The sequence below is a fragment of the Prinia subflava genome, chromosome 2, assembly GCF_021018805.1.
Source record: "Prinia subflava isolate CZ2003 ecotype Zambia chromosome 2, Cam_Psub_1.2, whole genome shotgun sequence".
Classification (NCBI taxonomy): domain Eukaryota; kingdom Metazoa; phylum Chordata; class Aves; order Passeriformes; family Cisticolidae; genus Prinia; species Prinia subflava.
In genome coordinates this window covers 33,868,293-33,887,734 of record NC_086248.1, presented here as the reverse complement: position 1 = coordinate 33,887,734, position 19,442 = coordinate 33,868,293, and the positions used below count along the sequence as shown (strand labels likewise).

Sequence of the window (19,442 nt, the reverse complement as noted above, 5' to 3'; positions counted from 1 at the left end):
GCAACTGGAGCAGGACAATTCACACAGAATCACGGAATCACTAGGTTGGACGAGACCTTCAAGATCATTGCGTCCAACCCATTCCCTACACCTCAACTAAACCATGGCACCGAGTGCCACATCCAATTCCAGTCTCCAGGCATCATTTCAGCTGGGCATGAGCTCCTGCAGAGATCACGGTGGCACACTCAGAGAGACAGGCTGCCTCTCGCTGTGCCCAGTGCTGGGAGGCACATCCTGAGCCAACCCTCTGCGCTCTGCCCCCCAGCCTCAGCACAGCAGCATCACACTGCCAGAACGGCCGCTAGACCTGGGGCTCAGTGCCAGAGTGGGTGTCAGATGCCTTCTTCAGGGGCAGCACCAACATCGCTGCATCTGGGCACGAAATGGACAGAAAAACATCAGCTGTACCATAAACAGGACTTTTACCTAGTCTTTACAAAAAGTTTAAAAAAACTCCTTATTTTTTCCCGTAATTGGAATAAGCCAAAACAGGTAGTTTCTCTCTGTTTCCACACGTTCAGAAGATAGAAGCAGATGCTCTTCTTATCTTAGCCTCTCTCTTTTTCTCTCCCCTCTCTGTGAGACTGCCAAAGACCAGCAGTGTTATTTGCCATGGCTCTAGACTGAGATTTGCACTGGAAAGTCTGTATGAAGCCCAAGAGAATGTCCTTGATTCTCTTGTCTTTTCATCCATCTCTCCTCTCTACAGAAAGTTGATGCTCTGAAATAATCTACAGCCTTGCTCCTTCTCTTCAGGAAGGGTGATGCAGGAAAGGCCACAAATTGAACTTTTTGCTTCAATTGTACAATAAACTTTCCCCAGAATTAAAAAAAACCCAACCAACCAACCAACCAACCAACCAACCAAACAAAAAACCCCCCACAAAAAACCAAAAAACAAAACAAAAAAAAAAAACACCCAAAGACCAAAAGAACAAAGCTCAACAACCACTTTGTTTAAAATCATGTTCTGTAAAATATTTCACATCACAACAGACAATACCACAATAACTTTACATCTTTACATGTACTGCAGTCTCTGATTTTATTGAAGATTGCATTTTGGTAACTGTCCCTTTACCAGGTCCCACAAAAGCTCTTTTAGTACCTGCAGTATGCCAATATCATTTTCATGTATATTAGGCCCTTATCACAGGATTTTAAAATATGGAAGTTCTGAAAAAAAGTGGGGCAATGCATTGTCACCACACACACCTCATATCACTGATAACAAACTGTCCTTTCTGTGTATCTGGACTACTACAATAATAGAGCATCAGAGGCTCCCGAGGTCTAATTAGACAAGCTGGAAATTTGCAAGCTAAAGAGGAGATGTTTCTGACATGGCACAGCTACATGGAAGTGTTCCCAGTCATGCAAGATGAGGAACCTGCTTTGCTGGAGCCACAGTTTGCTGAGAGAAAGCTCCTGGATGCCACCACATCTCTATTTCCTCCTTCACAGGGTAGCTTGATCAGTTTGGGAAGCCCATATCCATCACCACTGTCATTTCCACGCTGTTTGATTCCTGGACTTCTCCACACTTTTCTTAGGTTGTTATCTATTAGGAATTTAATGACCTCGTCTGTTTGAGTAAGAGGATAAGCTTTGTTAAAGCAACCACCTTAATAATAAATTTGGAGACACTTTTTTTTTTTTGCGAGTTTTCCCTTCTAAGAGGTGTTACATTCAATTTTGCTTTATTAGTCCTGTAATACAAATTTTCTAGCTTTTTTTTTTTTTTTCCAGTTCATTAAAGAGAAGGATCATGAGAAACTTTTTTAGTAGCAGAAGTTAAGCCTGGAGATGATTAAGGTTCTCTTCAGCAGAGTATTACTGCTGCCAATAACAGTTATTACTCAAGGCTCCAGAGGACATTGGTAATAATTAGGCCAGCTAAAGCACATAAATAGATATGGGAAGGCAGAAATCTGTCACTTGACATTTAGTATAGCTAAAAAGAAAAAATCTAATTATTTTCATTTTTGATATATAGACTGAAATTTTTGATTCCCGACTTAAGAAAATAATCACCCTTCCTTTTTTTCAACATTTAGGATCAATTTCACATAGAATAAAGCAGAAAGTTCTTTTTTTCCTTACTGTCACTTACATCTTCTCCTCTAATTCCTCCAGTAACCTAAGTCTGGTTCAGAGTACACTGGATGGATGGCTAAGACTAATAGGTCACCAGAAAGCTCTTAATGGGGTAATGTCCTCCCTATAGCCTTGCTTTATTTCCCCTAACCTTAAATTTATCTCCCCTACACACATTTAGAGCACAGTCAACCTGCAATTCTTCAACAGTCAATGAACTGAGAAGCATATTAAGACAAAAATACACTCTGTATGCTAGTTAAGTTGTTCAGAATTGATGTTCCTCCTCAAATTCTGAAGATGGTTAAGTATACTGGTTTTCCTTTTTAAGTGTCACTCTTCCTTTCTTTTTTATGGAATAAACTCTAGAGCTTCTATAAAAAGTCACAGCAGCAGTTAGAGACATTTTTTCCTGTAATTACAAGTTTATTTCTGATAATTCAGATTTTTTCATCACAGACTGAAAGAAGCCAGATGAACAGTTCTTTATTGACAGACACATACTACATGTGTCAGGAACTTACAAATCTGGCTCTTGGACTACCCAATTAAAAATATTCCTCAGTGACTTGTTGCTGGCTTTTCATCTCCACATCCTGTTATTTTTTCCAAAAGACTTAAAATAGTATGTTTTTATGCAACAGTGCTGTAATTTTCCACAGTAGAAAACCCCAAACCAAAACAAGTAACTTAAACAGAGGCTCAGGTTACTCTGTTTGAGCTACTTTTGTTTTACAATATTACTTTAGCACTCAACATTGCTTTGCAAATCAAGCTGTAGCATCCTGGTCCTGTGAATGGTATTGATTAGTTTGCTGCTGCTTTTCCAGAGGTAGTAAAAGATAGCAGGAATTTTTATTACTGACCTGTAAACTGGGGTCAATTAGAAAAACCTAAACAATAAACAACAGACAAAAAGGTTAATATCTTATTTTTTCCATGAGTATATTAAAAGTCCCGCAAAGAGGATAAAACACTTGCATAGAAAACCATTGCTAAAAGTCTTTGGTTATTCTGTCAAGATTTTTTCTGACTCAGACTCTATCAGGTCTTATTAATGACTGTTATTTTCCCACTTTTCTGTGTCCCTTGCTGCAGTTTTCTATTCTTTACAGTAACATTTATTATGAAAGACCTGAGGGGCAGTCCAGCTTCCAGAAATTATCTTTTTCATCTAGAATATTAGACATTATTCTACTTTAAGCCTCTTCATTTTTCCACCATGCTCTTTGCTGCTCCAAAGTCTGTCCAGGCTAGTCACTTGGAATTTGTTATTATGCAACAAAGCATTGCTTACAAGTGACTTCAGCTGTATTTGGACCTCCTTATCTCCCCAGATGGTCATCTCTGTTCTTAGGCCAGCTGGCTGCAGCCTTGGAGCAAGGCCACCTCCGACCTTTATTTGTGACTGAAGCACTAAGAAACTATCATTGGGAAAATAATGCAGAAATAAATTTCACGGAGCTTGCAGGTTTAGTTACAATGCTGAATGGCTGCTGGCGAACTAAACGTTTATACAGAGAGAAAATCAGAGAGCAGATTGTACAGTTCACATTAACTGAGTCAGATGGCACAGGTAAAAATGCTTTTCACCTAAACACAATTCATACTGAATTGTTCCCAGATTGAACTGCTGCTGACCATCATGCATGACTTTTTTTTCAGCTGTTTTGTGGTTTTAAAGATAGCTAGGTTCTTTTAAGGTCATAATGCTCTCACTGCAGGGGATAATACTGTGGCTTTAAAAACCATGGGAACTCTGGCCATTACATTAATATCAATACATCATTAATGTATTAGAAAAAATGTATCAATTTCTTTTTTCTTTAAGGTGATGTGTGTTTGTTTTACTCTTCATTTTACATTGGCTACTGCTTGTCCTGGGTTCAGCTTCCTGCCCTTAAACAGTACACCCTAATCCCGTTCCAGATTCGTTTGTAATCTGTGCCACCTATTGCATCACCCCAGACATCCACCAAGGAGAAGTCAGCCCTCACGGAGTGTCCCGCCGTGGTTACAGGAGCAGGTGTGCAAATCCTTGTGCACACACCAGGCTTGCTTAGAGACTGCCCCGAGACGGTGTCAAACGTGTCATAAAAAAATCAAACTGTATCTGATACACTAGACCACTTGCTCTGTCAGAGAGAGAAACCGCTGCGATTTAACACAGTTCAGTCGGCACAGCCTTCTCCACGCTTTCCCTCCCTTACTCTGAGGGGGCCTATTGGCTGCTATTTAACTAGTTGCTTTTGAGCCCTCCAGGAAAGAGGCATTACCTTGCCAGACACCCATCCCCCTCCTTCGCAGCAAGACACGGAGCTTCTTCTGCCGACAGTGCCATAAGGAGGCCCCTCGGCTCTCGCCCTACCCTCCTCTCCCGTTATCTCCAGCCCCTTCCCAGCCCGGCACAAGGAGCGATACCCCAAGCCCACACTGCCGGCGGCCATCTCCGTTTAACCCCCGCAACACCGCGGCAGCCCCGCCTCAGGCCACGCCCACCGCGCCGGGCCCCGCCCCTCGCCCCTCGACCCCGCCTGTCAGTCAATCCGGGCCCGGCCGAGGGGCGGGGCCGAGGTGGCAGCTTCAGCCAATCGACGCACGAGGTGCGGAGGCGCCGCGGCCAATCGGCGTGTCGCTTCTTCGTGGGTGCGGCGACTGCTGTCGGTGCGCCCCGCTGCGAGCCGCGGGCCCCGCCTGTCGCCGTCGCTGTCGCCGGCGGAGCTGTCGCGGTAGCAGCTGCAGCCTTAGCCTGGCCCTGCCCCGGAGTCACTGAGGATGAGCCCCCGCGCTGCCCAGCGCGCGTCCCGCCCCGCCCGCCCGAGTCCATTCATCTAGCGACTGGTGAGGGGCGGGCCGGCGCGTCCGGCGGGGGAGCCGCTCGGGGGACGGGTCCTGTCGGAGGGGTCGGGACGGCGGCGGTGGGCGGCCGAAGGAATGCGGAGAGCTCCGGGCAAGGCAGCCAGGGAGGGTAAAGGGCAGCCGGCCACGTAGGATGGGAGGTGACCGGCTTCGTGGCTCGGCCGCCTGTGTCAATAAGTCTCTTGTGTCCCTTGTCGCTCCTCGGCTACGTGGACGCGTGTAGTGGCAGTCAGAATGGCCCCTCTGCCTGCCCCTGGGCTCTCTCTGAAGCACTTCAGACCTTCGCCCGCCCTGACACTGGCAGGAGCCTCTTGCCAGGTTTCCTTAGCTGTGGATTCAGGGAAAGCCTGTCATGTTTTTCGCCTTCTTGGTGATACTTGTCTGGTTTTGGTAGCAGCTCGCAGTGCTGCTGGATTAGACCAGCACCTTAAGCACTGGAGAGCCGAGGTCTCGTAGTTATCTTAAAAGGATATTTCCATGCAGTCTTCCTAGGCGAAATACAACTCCTCTTTTGGTTACGTGGTCAGTGTAGTTCTCTGTCTTAGTGAAAAGTGGTCTCAGTTTGTGGTTTACAGCACACAGTAATCGCCCACCAACATCTGGTGTGGGTAGTCTACAATAAAACTGTACCACAAGTTCACAAATTAATTAAAAAATGTCACTTTTTCCCAAGATGGGTGGATTTATCAGATATAATTGGAAGTGTGGTGAAATTGTAGTGCACTCTTGTGGTTTGTTGTGTTTAACTTCCCTTCAGCATTATCTGTTTCAGTAAAGCCTGTAGCAAGATCTTGATGGATTGTGAAAGTGACTGTAGCTGCACTCACTGGACTTTTGTCTGTACCACTTTGTTTTAATTTTTTAAACAACATTAAGTTATTAAACATAAACAGTCCTGAGTATTTCTAGATAAGCCCAGCACAATATTTCACAGTTCACTGTTTATGTGTGATGATTCCCAACTAATAGAGGTGCTCTGACGTTTGTAGCTGAATTTAGCTACCAGTGGTACTTTGGTCTTTTTTTGACAGATGTGTCAGCCTTTAATTGGCAGTGCTGCTTAGCTCAGCTAGGACCAGCTGAATTAGGCTTGTTGGATTGCTGAATGTCTCATTCTGATAAGGATTATGCTGTTACTGCTATGAAGGGGGAGGTAACAGAAAATCTGGAGAGAGCCTCTAAAGGTCACTTGTGCAGGGGTGTGCCTGTGCCAAGTGGTAGCACGGAGGCCCCATTCTGGTAAATGAGGCAGCTTGGATCTGCCGTGGCCCGAGGGACATAGTGGGCATGGTGGAATGTGATGTCTTTCAAAGCAAGTTGGTTTTCCTTTGTAGCTTCTGGACAGGCCCCATTTATTTATAACTTGTGCAGTTTGCTTGTTGTCTAGCCTGCTTTAAGAGCCTTGTGTGCATTCAGTTTGTTGTTTGAAAATCCTTCCTGACATATAATCCTAGTCTTTTATGAAATTTGAACACATTCTTTGCCCACTGTCAGGAGTAAAATGGACTGGAGTTTTGATTTTTCTTCTTTGTGTAACAGATGCCCTAATCAAAGACTCTGGGTGATCTGCTGAAGCCACAGCTGAAGGAGAAAGGAGATCCAATTTGTACTCAAGGGTTGTTCCATAAACATTCTAATTCCCAGTGGCTCTTTCCAAGTTTTTCTCTACATACTTGATTCTCTTAAAACTTGCTATTTGAAATAGAAGCAGGACACTATTGGATATTTTGTGCATTGAGGAGAGCAGAACCCTTGTTTTTTGAGTCTCAGTGCTCCTGTTATATGGCCAAGAATGAGCTGCTTTTTTTAAAGGTCTCTCTGTGGGGATTTCAGGCTGCTAAACCACTTTTAGCTTCTGCGTAGCTTGGGTTTACCTGTTTTTCCTTGTGCATTTAATCACTTTTCTCCCCATAAAACACATTTTGTGTTCAAGGTGTTGGAAAGTGTAGATTTTTGCTCATTCTTCAACAAATGTACAAGGAATTTCTGAACAGGTTAAACTCTGTGGATATGTAATCTGAGCAGGAATTAATAGTCTAACTGTTCTGTAAAGGCAAGGACAATGGGCTACCTGTACGTGAAACGTGTACTTGCTTTGTTTGTCTAGGAATTCACCTGTGTTTTCTTGAGGATATCTTGCTTAATGCCAGTGCTAAACCTGTTATATTACTACCTAGCTTCAATTTTCTAGTCACCTTTGTTAGATTCTAAACTTTGTTAGATTCTAAAAAAGTTTCCTGCTTTTTTATGTGTTAATGAAAGTAATCTTTAGGTAAGAATACAGTCAACAGAAAGTCGTGAAAATGTGGTAACATGATATCAAATTCCCATGGCTTTATTTCTGTAAGCCTTTTTTTATTAGCTTGCTAATCAAGTGGTCTGTGTAGTGAAGTTTGCTTTGGGTACAGATATTCTCAGGATTTCCATGCTGTTATGGTTACAGGTCTTTTGTGATTATGAAACAAATGTGAATGGACCAACGTGGAGAAATATCAGCATGCTTGTTTAAAAAACAACCCCCTTCTGTTCCACACTGGAAATATTTAAGATATTGCAATACCCTTATAAGGATGGACGTGACCTTCCTGAAATGTGTGGTGTTGCCAGTCATCTCTCACTTCGCTTAGCAACTCATTATCAAAAGGAAAAGAGAATGAATTTAGTACCTTCAGAAAAGCCATATTGTTTTTACTTATTCTTTTTTAAAGGAAGGATGTTAGGATTGACAAGGAAAGCACTAGGCTTCTTTTACACAAAAAATAGAAACCACCGCTTAGTTCCGTTTTAGGAGAGCCTAATTAGGGGAACTAGGTAATTTCTCAACTTATACATTTTAGATGTGACTGGTATTTAGTAAAATTAGTAACACTTAAAAATAAATCAATAAACCCCAACAGGAAAGCGGTGAATGGAATGAAGTTATGCCAATTTTACAGTCTTGAGAAATAAGTTTTTAGTAAAGCAGCCCAAGTATGGGTTTCAGGGCCATGTGACCAATTTGACAAGTGAGGTACTTTAATGCTGTGCACATTGAAGATGCAAACCCAGCAATCTGTCTTTGAGTGGACTGAATTCTGAGTAGCTGAATCTCTTCTGTATTCTCTTTCACTTCCATGTAAGACCATTGTCTGTATTAAATGAAAAAAGGCACAACAGCATCTACCAGGCACTGTCTTGGTACCAGTATCCACATCCATGTCAGCCAGATTTTGGTAGCTCTAATACCCGAGTATAGGACAGGTGAGCATTCGAGTATCAAATCAGACTGGGTGCCAGAAACATACATTGACACTGCCAACCATGAGGTGAGGGTTAGTTGTTGTTTCCTTCATACCTCTGAAACGAGAGCACACAACCTCTGTGGAAATGCTTTCTGGAAAAAGAGAAAGTTTGGAATGCATTGATAGCGAATACGATACACAGAGAGGTTTCTGGAGCTGCACAGTAGGAGGTCTCTGCCAACTCTGTTCACTTGTCCCAAATGTTGAGATTTCATGTCTGCTGTTTGCAGGAAATGAAATCTATCACCATCAACCTTAGTCACAAAGGTATTTGTAGAATCTTTGCTCACTTCATACTCAGGAGAGGTGTGCTAGCTTTGATTTTTGTAGTGACTTCTTGAGAGAAACAGATTTTGAGACATCCTCAGTTGGTAGAGAGCTGCTTTTTCAGCTGTAGGAGTTCTGCCTCCATAGGGTCAGATGACACATCTGACACACTCCTCCTTGGAGGGTGTCTGACAGCTCTGGTGCAGTGGTGCTTTGCCTTCTCTGAGGGGGAGAGCTGAGTGAGACAGCTCTGCCTACCCACTTGCAGAAGGCAAGGTACCACAAACACTTTCTTGCTGCTAAAGAATTACTTCCAAATTGGTTTCAATCTTTTAAATTTTCCTGGGCTGTGTACATGTGTAATAAATAGCTCATGTGTCTGAGGGTTAGAAACGCACTTGCTGCTGAAATAAAATGTCTCTGGGATACTCTGAACACTGCTCTAATTCCTTTATTTTTTGTGACTTTTTTCTATAATGTTAATTAAGAATCAGTTTTTAAAAATAATTTGAATTGCAGATAACACCTACTGGATCACAAAAGTGTTAAAAATATTACAGCCTTATTTAGCTTTTCATGTCTTTTAATAATTGTTAGATTAGGAAGACACTGGTATTATAACATGGATGTGGTTTGTGTTGGGAAGCTTACAGAAATATCTGTAATAATCAAAATGGCACCATGTTCTAGATCATCTTAATTCAAAGTTTAAAAAATGCTGGTGCTTCCCGTTTTGTGCTCGTTTTAGGTGTTCATTTGGGACTCTGTATGCTGGAAGTAAGCATTTGACAGCAGAAAGGTTTTCACACAGACCTGTGCTTCAATTCACAATTCAAAGTTTTCAGGTTTCTCTTAAGGACTTCCTTTGTATAACAGTCAGATCTGATTGTCACCCTTTTTCAGATTTTGTTATAATGTGACAGTGTTTGTTACCAGTGTGACAGCCTTAATTGTGGAGAGGTGAAAACTTGATCTACAACCTTCCATCTTGAGCTCAGGGTGTATGTATCTATGTACTAATATAGTATCTAGTTTTGTAATGTTTACAGTAAATGAAAGGCTGGGTTGGAATGACTTATAAAGAAATAATTCAGTAGAGTCAGGTTTCACATAGCTGCAGTAAATGTCACCATGATGGAGTTAGTGTGTGATAGGCAGGCTTGTATTTTTGTTTACTAGCAGACTTTTTATTCTTTTAATGTTTGATTTGTTACTGACATTATTTTGGTGTTTGATACGCTGGAGCTCAGGTGCCTTCAATAATTTTTTGTCTGGTCTCTCCGTTCCTTTCTTGTAATGGCACAAGTCTCAGGATTTGCTTTCTTGTGCATCATTTTCTTATGCAATTCAGTGCCTTAGGTAGGTGTGGATGTGCACAGAGGAAGGTATGGCACAGGGGACAGCAGGATTGCTTTCTTGGGTGGTGGTGCCGCATCTTACCAGTTAAACAGATTAGTCCACCTTACTTTGTTTCCCTTGAGTGATTTTTCTTAATGTTCTTTGTCTTTACCTTTGTTTTCCTGTGTAGCACTGATTGTAATGTTTAAACAATGAATTGTATTTAGGATGTGCTTTGCAAGGCATACATAAAATTTTTACTTCTTCCACAACATAATTCTATTACCTTGTGTCATATTGTTGAAATGTGATAATTTTTTCATGTAGATGTCAAAATGTTTGGGGTTTTTTTGTAGGTTTTTTGTTTTGGTTTAGTTTTTTGGAGGGGTGTTTTGTTTTGCTTTTAATTATTAGTTTTAGAAGGGTGTTTGATGCACTTGCAGTCTGAGTGTGCTAATAGCTACCTATCACGCTTTGATTCATTGGAGCAACAAGTCAGGCTGTGTTCTTGAAATCAGAGCTTTTTTCCAAACCTTTTACATTGATTTACTTCTCTTTATAGGCTGAGGCCTGAGAAGGTCAGAGGACAAAAGTCCTCACATATGTATTTGATAAATTTCTTGTGTTACTGCAGAAGTTTGTGTGTTGTTTGGAAAATGCCCTGTAGAGTGAACTGAAGCTTGTTGTGACGAATTTAAGCTGAACAGTTGTGGTCAGTTCTAGTCTTGGAAACATTTCTGAGTGCTACCCTTGGTCAGGGACGAGAGACTAAATTGTAGTGAATAAAAATGACTTTTTCCTCTTCATTTGCCTGCTCTCTGAACTTCTTTTGAAGGTGTACACTGAACAACTTCTGGTCTATCTGGTCTATAGATTTGCATTCTGAGTATTGTAACCCTTCTGAATGAGGTGAAAAAGTAATTGTTGAAGACTTTGTTATGAGATGTTTAAATGAATACTCTGGACTGATTTTTTTTTTAAAGTTCAGGTTATGTTACAAATGTTGGCTCTAAATTGATTGCTTGCAGCAATCTTGGAAAGGAAATCTTGATTCTTAAAACCGGAGGAGGACTTGGATTTCTCTTTTCCAAACAAAATCACTTTTTTCTGATGTGTCTTTGCAAATAAAGATATTAAGAAAATATAGGTACACATTCAGTGGCTTAAAAGCAATGGAAGCTAAGCTCAAACTTTTTGATGAGGTTGGGTCAAGGACTAGGATATGAACATTTATAATCACTGTTAAGCTGAGTGGGATGGGGGAGTTCTGTTTGTTTTGTTGGGTTTTTTTGGTGTGTCCCTGTATTTTCTCCCCCATTTCCCACTCTGAGGGTTTGTTAACATTTTTAGTTTTATTTCTTTAGCTTTCAGGATGGCATTGTTCAGCATCTCTTGGAATATTTCACTTGTGGGTAGAACAACCTTAAATTACATTTTGCACAGCGAACAATAATGTGAACTGAATACTGCTTCATTCAGTTTCAAACTTACATCTGGAAGACTGAAATGTTATTTTTTGGGGGTCTTAATAGTTCACACTACATTAGTAATATATGTAGTTCACTTTTTCAGTTTTCTGGGTTTGTGTGTGATTTTTATAGTGCAGTCTGTACTTCTTGTAAAACTTCTGACTATAACTACATGAATTTCATAGGCTACATGAGTGCTTCTGACAGGCCTCCTTTACTTTTGAGAAAAGGGATACCAGACAAAGATGTGTATGCTAAAGATAAATCTACACAGCTAAGCAGAATTGCTGTATGCTCCAGACTGTCAATATATTTTTCATGAAGAAGAATTCTTGGTTTTGCTTCCTTTTCCTTTCCAACTTAGACCTTAATTTCTTCTTGCCTGTTTCAGGAGCTTTAGACCTTAACCCTGCATGAGTGCTAACAGCCTGATTTCATATCTCTTGTACAAGCTGCTTTTATCTGCTCTGATGCTGTCCTTCTCACCTTTGTGAGCAGCTCTGGGAGTTGTGAAGAGGAGCCTTCCTGTTGATTCTGTGGATTAGAATTAGTAGGGACATGGGTAGGCATTCGGGCCAGGGAAGAGCAAGTGGGGCATAATCCTTTCATTACAGTGGCTGTGAGGGCTGGTGGTCCCTCCTCTCTTCTACCATGTTACTACCAATGCCTCTGTTAGCCATGGTGTACTCAACAGCTGAGGGATTTTTTGGTGGATGCCTTCCCCCCTCACCCGTTTTTTAGTTCAGTTCTTGCTTTCTGATCACAAAGTAATGATACAGTTGGACACAAAACAGGCAGGATCCTGAGGACCTTGAGGCTGGGAAAGCAAAGATTTTTGGATTGAGTTTACCTTGTTGCCTAAACAATTTATGTCTAAGAAAGGTAGGAGCTGCCTTTGGAGGGTGGGGAAGGGAGTAATGCTTTTTTAAGCTGACTAAATGTCTGCATATAAGCTCAAATGGCATGGGGCAGGTCAGTCAGCCCTTGTCACATTGTCTTGTCCTGTACTTAATAGTTGGATATGTAGTTAAATTGGTACAGTTGTGGGGGAAAAGTGTTTTTGTTTTGTTTAATCTGTTCTGTTTTGTTCTCTTTCAGGTCTCCCTTGCAATTATGGAGTTTTAGAAGAATAAGGTAGTGTGGAGGGGGAATCCCCCTCTGCACTTTAGAGGTAGTTCACTTTTGGAATTTTCTATGGACAAGAATATTTGTTATATAAGATGGTGAAATAAGACTTCTAAAAATATATATTTATAAATATTTATTTGGATCAAGTGCCAAACATAATAGTACAAAGATTTCTAATGGCAGCTCAATAAACTTGGATTTACATCCCTGGAATTACAATTTTTCTGAGGCACTGTGTTGTGTACTGAATCGGAGTGCCTTGATACACTTAAGGGTTGTTCCCCTTAAGGAGAAGAGCAGCTTTAGAAGTGAAGATGAGCTCTTACATGCCAGAGTGCACTTCAAAGTGTCGATCTCTACAGCATGCTTTGGATGTTATTTCTGTAGTCACCAGAGGAAGTGAAGGCCAGATCAAGGCCTTTCTCTCTTCTTACTGCTACAATGCTGCAACTATCAAAGATGCCTTTGGTAGAAATGTTATACATCTTGCATCGTCTTGTGGCAAAAAAGGTGTGCTGGACTGGTTGGCTGAGACCAAAGGAGTGGATCTCTTGGCAAAAGACAAAGAGTCTGGATGGACAGCTTTGCACAGAAGTATATTTTATGGATACATTGATTGTGTTTTGTCATTACTGAAGGTGAGTGATTTGCAACTGTAATTTTCCTTGGCATCTACAATTTTGAGAGTTGTATTGCTTATGTAAAAGTGCGTTTTTAAACATGACTGGAAGCCTCTCGAGGCTTGTCTTAATACTGTGTTCAGATTCAGTGCATTGATTTACTGGAAGGTTATCTCTGTTCATAGAGATGTCTGCCTTTGCCAATGCAGAAATCTGCACTGTGTGAGGATCCCTGATTAATTGTGGACTTCCTTGCAGACTTGTTTGTGTGGATGATATCAGGCTCAGGATCTTTAAAACAGAGCAATCAGGCTGAAGATACTCTGAAATTAGATCCTGCAGTAATTGTATCAATTGATGTCAGAGAACATAAAATAAGGGAAAATTAAATGGAGTTATAATTAGAAATTAATCTTACATTTAAGAAATAAACAATTTAAGATATGGAGTATTCTGTTAAGTGAATCTCCATTTCATTAGTATGTTAAAAGAGGGCTTTTGCTCAGTCCCCCTTATTCATTTCTTACAACTGCTGTTTCTTCCAATCCACTTAGAGATTGTATGTATTTTTGATTAATCTTCCTTCTGTTCCTCCTTGTGCAAGTACAGCAAAGGGAAGAGATGTTTTTTGAGATGTTCAGGATCTCTTTAACTGTGAGAAAATTAAATATTTGTGGGTCAGGGTTGTTTAGAAACAAACCTTTTAAGGCAGGAATTATTCCATTTTGAATGGAGTCTTAAAAATACAGTGAATAGCCATTTGTAGACATAACTCTCTGCTTTCTGCAAGACTTCAAACGGAAAAATGGTGGATCCAGAAGTTTTTAATTCTTGAAGGTCTGAGAACTGTTAAATATTTATTTCATATACAGAATGAGGAAGATTTCATTAAACTTGAAAAAAGTAGATGTTTTTATAAGCATTGTACATATGATTCTGTTCTCTAGAAAACTGGAAACTGCACATGATGTATGAAAAAGTGTTCAGTCCTCTAGTGCATGTATGTATATCTGTATCTTTAATATTTGTGTACAGGAGGCCTGTACAGGTTTTCCCCAATGTCTTTTATTTTTCTGTCAGTTACATATGTGAATGAGTGTTTTTTCTAGCCAGCTCTGCTGATACTTTTCTAAGAAGCAAAACAAAACAGCTCGTGGAGGGTGCTCTCTCTTCCAGTTCCTTAACTGAAGTCTCTCTGCTGTACTGTGTTATAAAAATGATGTGTTCTTAAGCTATTAGAGCAACAACTGATTATGGAATAGAATTTTGAAATAAATGAGATAGAAAGAGGTCTCTGAAGTCTAGTATAGCCCCCATGCTCAGGCAGAGTCAGCTAGAGCAGATTGTCCAGGACTGTGTCTGGTTGGATTTTAGCAGAGCATCAGATGTGTCTGTTCCAATGTTTTACTATCAGTGCAGTAAAAATGTGTTTTAGGTTTCAACAGGATTTCTTATATGTTAGTTTGTACCCATTGCCACTCTTTCTGTCACTGGGTATCACTGTGATCCCTATCCCTTACCTCCAATCAAGTATTTATTACGTATGGTAAGGCATGCTGTCCCCCTCCCCCATCCCAAACCTTCTCTAGGCTAAGCATCCCAGCTCGCTCAGCTTCTGTTTGAATGTCAGATGCCCCAGTCATTATTTTCATGGTCTTTTGCTGAGCTTGCTCCTGTGTGTCCTTATCTGTCTGGGAGTCCAGAGCTGAACCCAGCACTCCAGCTGTGGCTTGCCAGTGCTGAGTAATGCTTGCTGGCAGCACTCCCACCTGCAGCCCTGGATGCTTTACCATTCTTAACTCTGAGCTTGCTGCCTTGTGGTCATCTGGTGGTCTACAAGAAGCCCTAAGTCCTTTTTTACTCAGGTGCTTTCTAGTCATTCAGCCTCCAGCTGTACCAGTTGTTCCTCCCCAGGAGGCAATTTGCGTTTCCCTTTGTTGAACTTTACGTGGTTCCTCTCAGCCTGTTGCTCCAGCCTGTCAAAGTCCCTTTGAATGTCAGCACAACCCTCTGACTTATCAGCCACTCCTCCTGCTCTTGTATCATCACCTTTGCTGAGGGAGCAGCACTCTAGCCTATCATCCAGGTTGTTAGTCAAGATATCAAACAGTACCAGCTCCAGAATCAGCCCCTGGGTTCCTAAACTAGTGTGGATGACAGACTTCTGCTGTGGGCTGGAGGCAGTCTTGGCTTATACTCAGACTGTATCTAATGTCAAGATTTGCCACTCAGCAATTGGAGTTTGTTTTCACAAATTCGAACCATGTGAATATCCCTGCCAGCCTTTGTCTGCCTATGAATATTTTAAGTAACTTCCAAAATGAAGAATATCTAGCTATCTGTTAAGTCATAAAAATAGGTCAGTCTTTTCTGTCATATGGTGAATTACTCCCAGCCCTGTTGCACTGAGGTTGTCTTCATAATTTGAAGAATGTATGCTGTTGTTCTTCTGGGGAATATTTTTCCAAATAAAGTTGTATTTCATGTGTTTACCTCTTAAATGTGAGGTTTTATAAGGTTTCCATTGTATTAGCTATGACCTCAGGTACACAGATATAGCCATGTTGGCCATTAGGTTCTATTTGAGGACATCTGGAGTTCTTCCCTTTTGGGAAGTGATTGATGGCACTTGACTTCCTTCCTAAAATCAGTGCTGCTGTAGCAGCACTCTTGTATATTGAGAAAATGGTATTTACAGAGATTGTGTGTGTTTTTCTAAGTTCTAAAAGAATGACCTGTTTATACTTTGTGCCTCTGAAACTTCCCTAGTGCTGTCTTTGCTGGCTGTTTGTGTCCTTTTGCCTTTTCTCAGCAGCAGTTTAACTCTGTTCCTTGATTGTTTTCAAAGTAATAGTGGGTAATTTTTTGTTTTTTCACTTGTCTAGCTTGTCAACACTATTTCTGTAGAATGCCAGTTTGAGAAAACGCATCCTTAGAAGCTGGTAAATTCATTTTTGGTGAATACTTGCCATTCGTAGATGTCAGTGCTTTATCTTCACATTTGTTTCCTTTGTGTTTTGCTGGTTAGTTTCTTACGCAGTCGGTGTGGAGACAGTAAAATCCATGTTAACATATCAGCAAGATGTATACATGTCAGAACAGATTTGCAGTGTTTTCAGGTTTTGTTAGATTTGCTTACAATTTACCTAATCGGAAGATTTTCTTCTATCAGTACTAAACTTCAATTAAAGGTGTGCTTTGCTCTTAAAGGTTTACCTGGTTTACTTCAAGCTGAGCAGTTAACTTCAGTTCTTCTCTCCTCTTTCAGCATGGTGTTAGTCTGTATGTTCAGGATAAAGAAGGCTTGTCAGCCCTGGATCTTGTAATGAAAGATAGGCCTATCCATGTAGTGTTCAAGAAAACTGGTAAGAAATAAAATAGACTATTTTGTATTTTGCAGTGAGATCTGTTTCAGCAATGTGTTAATGGATATACCAGTGTATACAATATTTTCTGGTTTTAATTGGGACTTCATAAATTGTGAGATGTCTGGTGCTAACGTTGATCATCTGAACAATATTATTGGAATATTTTGTCATGATACCTTACTTCTTACAATATTAAATGTTTTTAAAGTTCAGTTTTAGGTAAAAAAAGTTGCCTCTTCAATTTTTAGATAGAAATAGGAGTTGTTTTTTTAAGTCGATGTGCATAATGCTGGCAAACCTACAAGCTTCAGAGAGGATCTTTTTCATTACAGATCCCACAGAAGTCTATACCTGGGGGAACAATATCAATTTTACTTTGGGTCATGGTGGTCAGCAGGGTAGACATCATCCTGAGCTGGTGGACCTTTTTCCTCGGAATGGCGTGTATATTAAACAGGTACTTTAAAGTATTACATAGGCACTTTTCTTGGTGAGGAGTGTGTAAGGGGGGAAAGGTAGCCAAGGAATTATCAAGTGTTGAAGATTTCCATGGAAAAAACAGTTCTTGGTGCCTTCCCCTCTCTGCCCACCTCCTTACCTCCCTGCAACCCCAATCTTACTTTAACAAACTGAAACTGTTAATCTCTTCAAGTAGGTTAAGGCAGTACATAATATGTTTAAAACAAGTATTTTATGATTTAATACCAGTATCTTACTTGTATTTTCGTGAACATACCTTTATTAAAGCAGAACTTCTTCACAGATGTTTTCAGATTATCCAGGAAAAATAATTTGTCCTATCTTGCCTCTTCCCCATTCCTTTTTTGCTCTTTTTTCAGGTGGTGCTCTGCAAATTCCACTCTGTGTTCCTTTCCCACAAAGGCCAGGTGTATACCTGTGGACATGGGCAAGGAGGGCGCTTGGGTCATGGTGATGAACAAACATGCTTGGTATGCTGTCTTGTGTTATTTCTTGTAGTCTAGTATGATATTCCTTCTATGTCTAACAGCAAGTCTAAAAAGGGAATTAGAGTTTCTCTCAGTGTACTTTCAAAAGGAGTTTGCCATTCATTTTAAACCAAACCCCTTGCTTCCCACCAGGTAACAGAAAATCTTCTCCAGTGCCTAATAGTGAGGTGGCAGAGAGCAGAGGAATGTGCATTCAATTATAGTTTAATTTCAGATAGCTAGATGTTGTGGTCAGACTTGTGTTCTGGCTGAATTGATTTAAAGGCCAGCTGATGCTAGATAAGAGGAAGCAAATGTTTTTTGGCAGAGAAACAGTAGTACAGTACTGTGAAGCTGTTGTGGCAGGAAGAGGGATGGTAGGGTTGCTTTTTACTAGATTTACCTAACTTAAGTGACATGTCACAGATTGTTTTCATTTGAATAATACATTGTTGCAATGCACAAAACTAAAATTTGAGAAGACTAAGACAATTCCTAGACTTAAGCATCCTATCCTGCCTCATGGTGTGCGTTTATCGTGCAGCACAGTAATTTCTAAACATTTCTAATATCAAGTATCTGGTAAAACTTGATATTCTGTTGTTGAATGCTATAGTGGAGACCAGTACTCAAATTTTCTTTTTTTTTTTAAAGGGAAATCATGTTAAATTAGGATTTTTTTCAAAGTGCTTTTTGACATTGTGATGTTACATAGTTGAATAAAGGAGAAGTCATATAGAGTGCATGAAGACTCAAAGATACAGAACTGCTTCCTTATTCTGTGAAATTTCATTAGGATTATTCTGTGTTGGAGGGAGATAGCTTTAATGTTTGTGGTATTTCAAATACCACATAATAGTTAATATTTGTTCAGTTGTCCTGAAGATGTAGTTTCCAATCTGATTTCAGAACAGGTAGTTTAAAATTCATCTCCCCTGATAGCAAAGGACTTTTCACTGATAGCATTTTAAAGGAAAGTAGTTCATTACTGCACTGGATGTGGTTGTTATGTTAATGAGTGTGTTGTGTGTTCAAATGCATTTTATCTTTGGTTCACTATTTGGTCATGACTTTCTCTTGGTGTTACTTTAATTTCATAGATGGCCACTGGTTAGTAACAAACCAATATGGTTTTATATCAACTTTTTTTCTCCTGGTTCAGGTTCCAAGACTTGTGGAAGGCTTAACTGGTCATCAGTGCTCCCAGATAGCTGCAGCTAAGGATCACACTGTTGTTCTAACAGAAGATGGATACGTTTACACATTTGGTTTGAATACTTTCCATCAATTGGGTCTTCTTCCTCCTCCTTCTAATTGCAGTGTTCCTAGACAGGTAAAAATAACATCAGGCAAAGCTTAATTGTTTGGTGATGTTGTTTTGGTTTTTCTTAACAGAAAGTAAAATGTGCAGATTATAAAAATAACTCCTAAACTTTTTCAGAACAGCAAAGTTTAATGTCAGTTCATATAAATCTTGATTCTGTCTGATAATGTGTTATCAGACATCTCAGATCTTAACTGTGTTCTGATAAATGTCTTAGTTTGTAACTTGAACAGTACCAAAATTTGTAGTGTGAAGCATGATACAAGGTACAACTGCCAGAACTGTTTTCTTCCATCTTCCCCAAACTGTTCTGTGTCTGAAGTTTTAATAGGTATGTATCACTGGAGAATCATGCTCTTAACTCCTTTTGAATCATTGGATGATGGCTCTGAGGGTTTGATCCTTATGTCCTTTGCTGGAAGCACTGGAGTCAGTGCTTTGGGAAGAGTAGTGACAGGGAAGAGGGGGTATGGGCATCAGCAACTTAACCATATTTCTATGCCTAAACTCTTAATTTTTTTTTTGTAAGTAAAGAAGCTTTAACTTCATCTGAAGTAATAAAACATGGCACTGTCAGTGTGGCACTGTCAGTGGCACTGTCATTTTTTTTTACTTTCACTGTACAGTGAAAAGTAAAAAAAAATGATTGGCCAAAATGCAACAGGATAGCGTTTTGGGGTACCACGTGTTCTTCAGTAGTGTAATGACAGCTCTATATCCACAGTACTTGCTTTGATTTTA

At 40.3% G+C, this 19,442-nt stretch overlaps 1 protein-coding gene across 2 annotated transcripts in view; it reads left to right on the top strand.

Annotated features, from left to right (window-relative positions):
• The first annotated feature begins 4,741 nt into the window (after positions 1 to 4,741).
• The window catches only part of IBTK (inhibitor of Bruton tyrosine kinase), a 54,290-nt gene continuing 39,589 nt past the window's right edge, over positions 4,742 to 19,442 (top strand). The window contains exons 1-6 of one of the 2 annotated variants that reach the window (XM_063389537.1): positions 4,742 to 4,941; positions 12,413 to 13,080; positions 16,331 to 16,427; positions 16,763 to 16,887; positions 17,270 to 17,380; positions 18,540 to 18,710. In XM_063389537.1, the coding sequence (XP_063245607.1) occupies positions 12,757 to 13,080; positions 16,331 to 16,427; positions 16,763 to 16,887; positions 17,270 to 17,380; positions 18,540 to 18,710 (828 nt within the window). In that variant the 5' untranslated portion in view covers positions 4,742 to 4,941; positions 12,413 to 12,756. The remainder of the gene's footprint in view (positions 4,942 to 12,412; positions 13,081 to 16,330; positions 16,428 to 16,762; positions 16,888 to 17,269; positions 17,381 to 18,539; positions 18,711 to 19,442) is intronic. The other variant, XM_063389536.1, reaches the window with a different exon arrangement.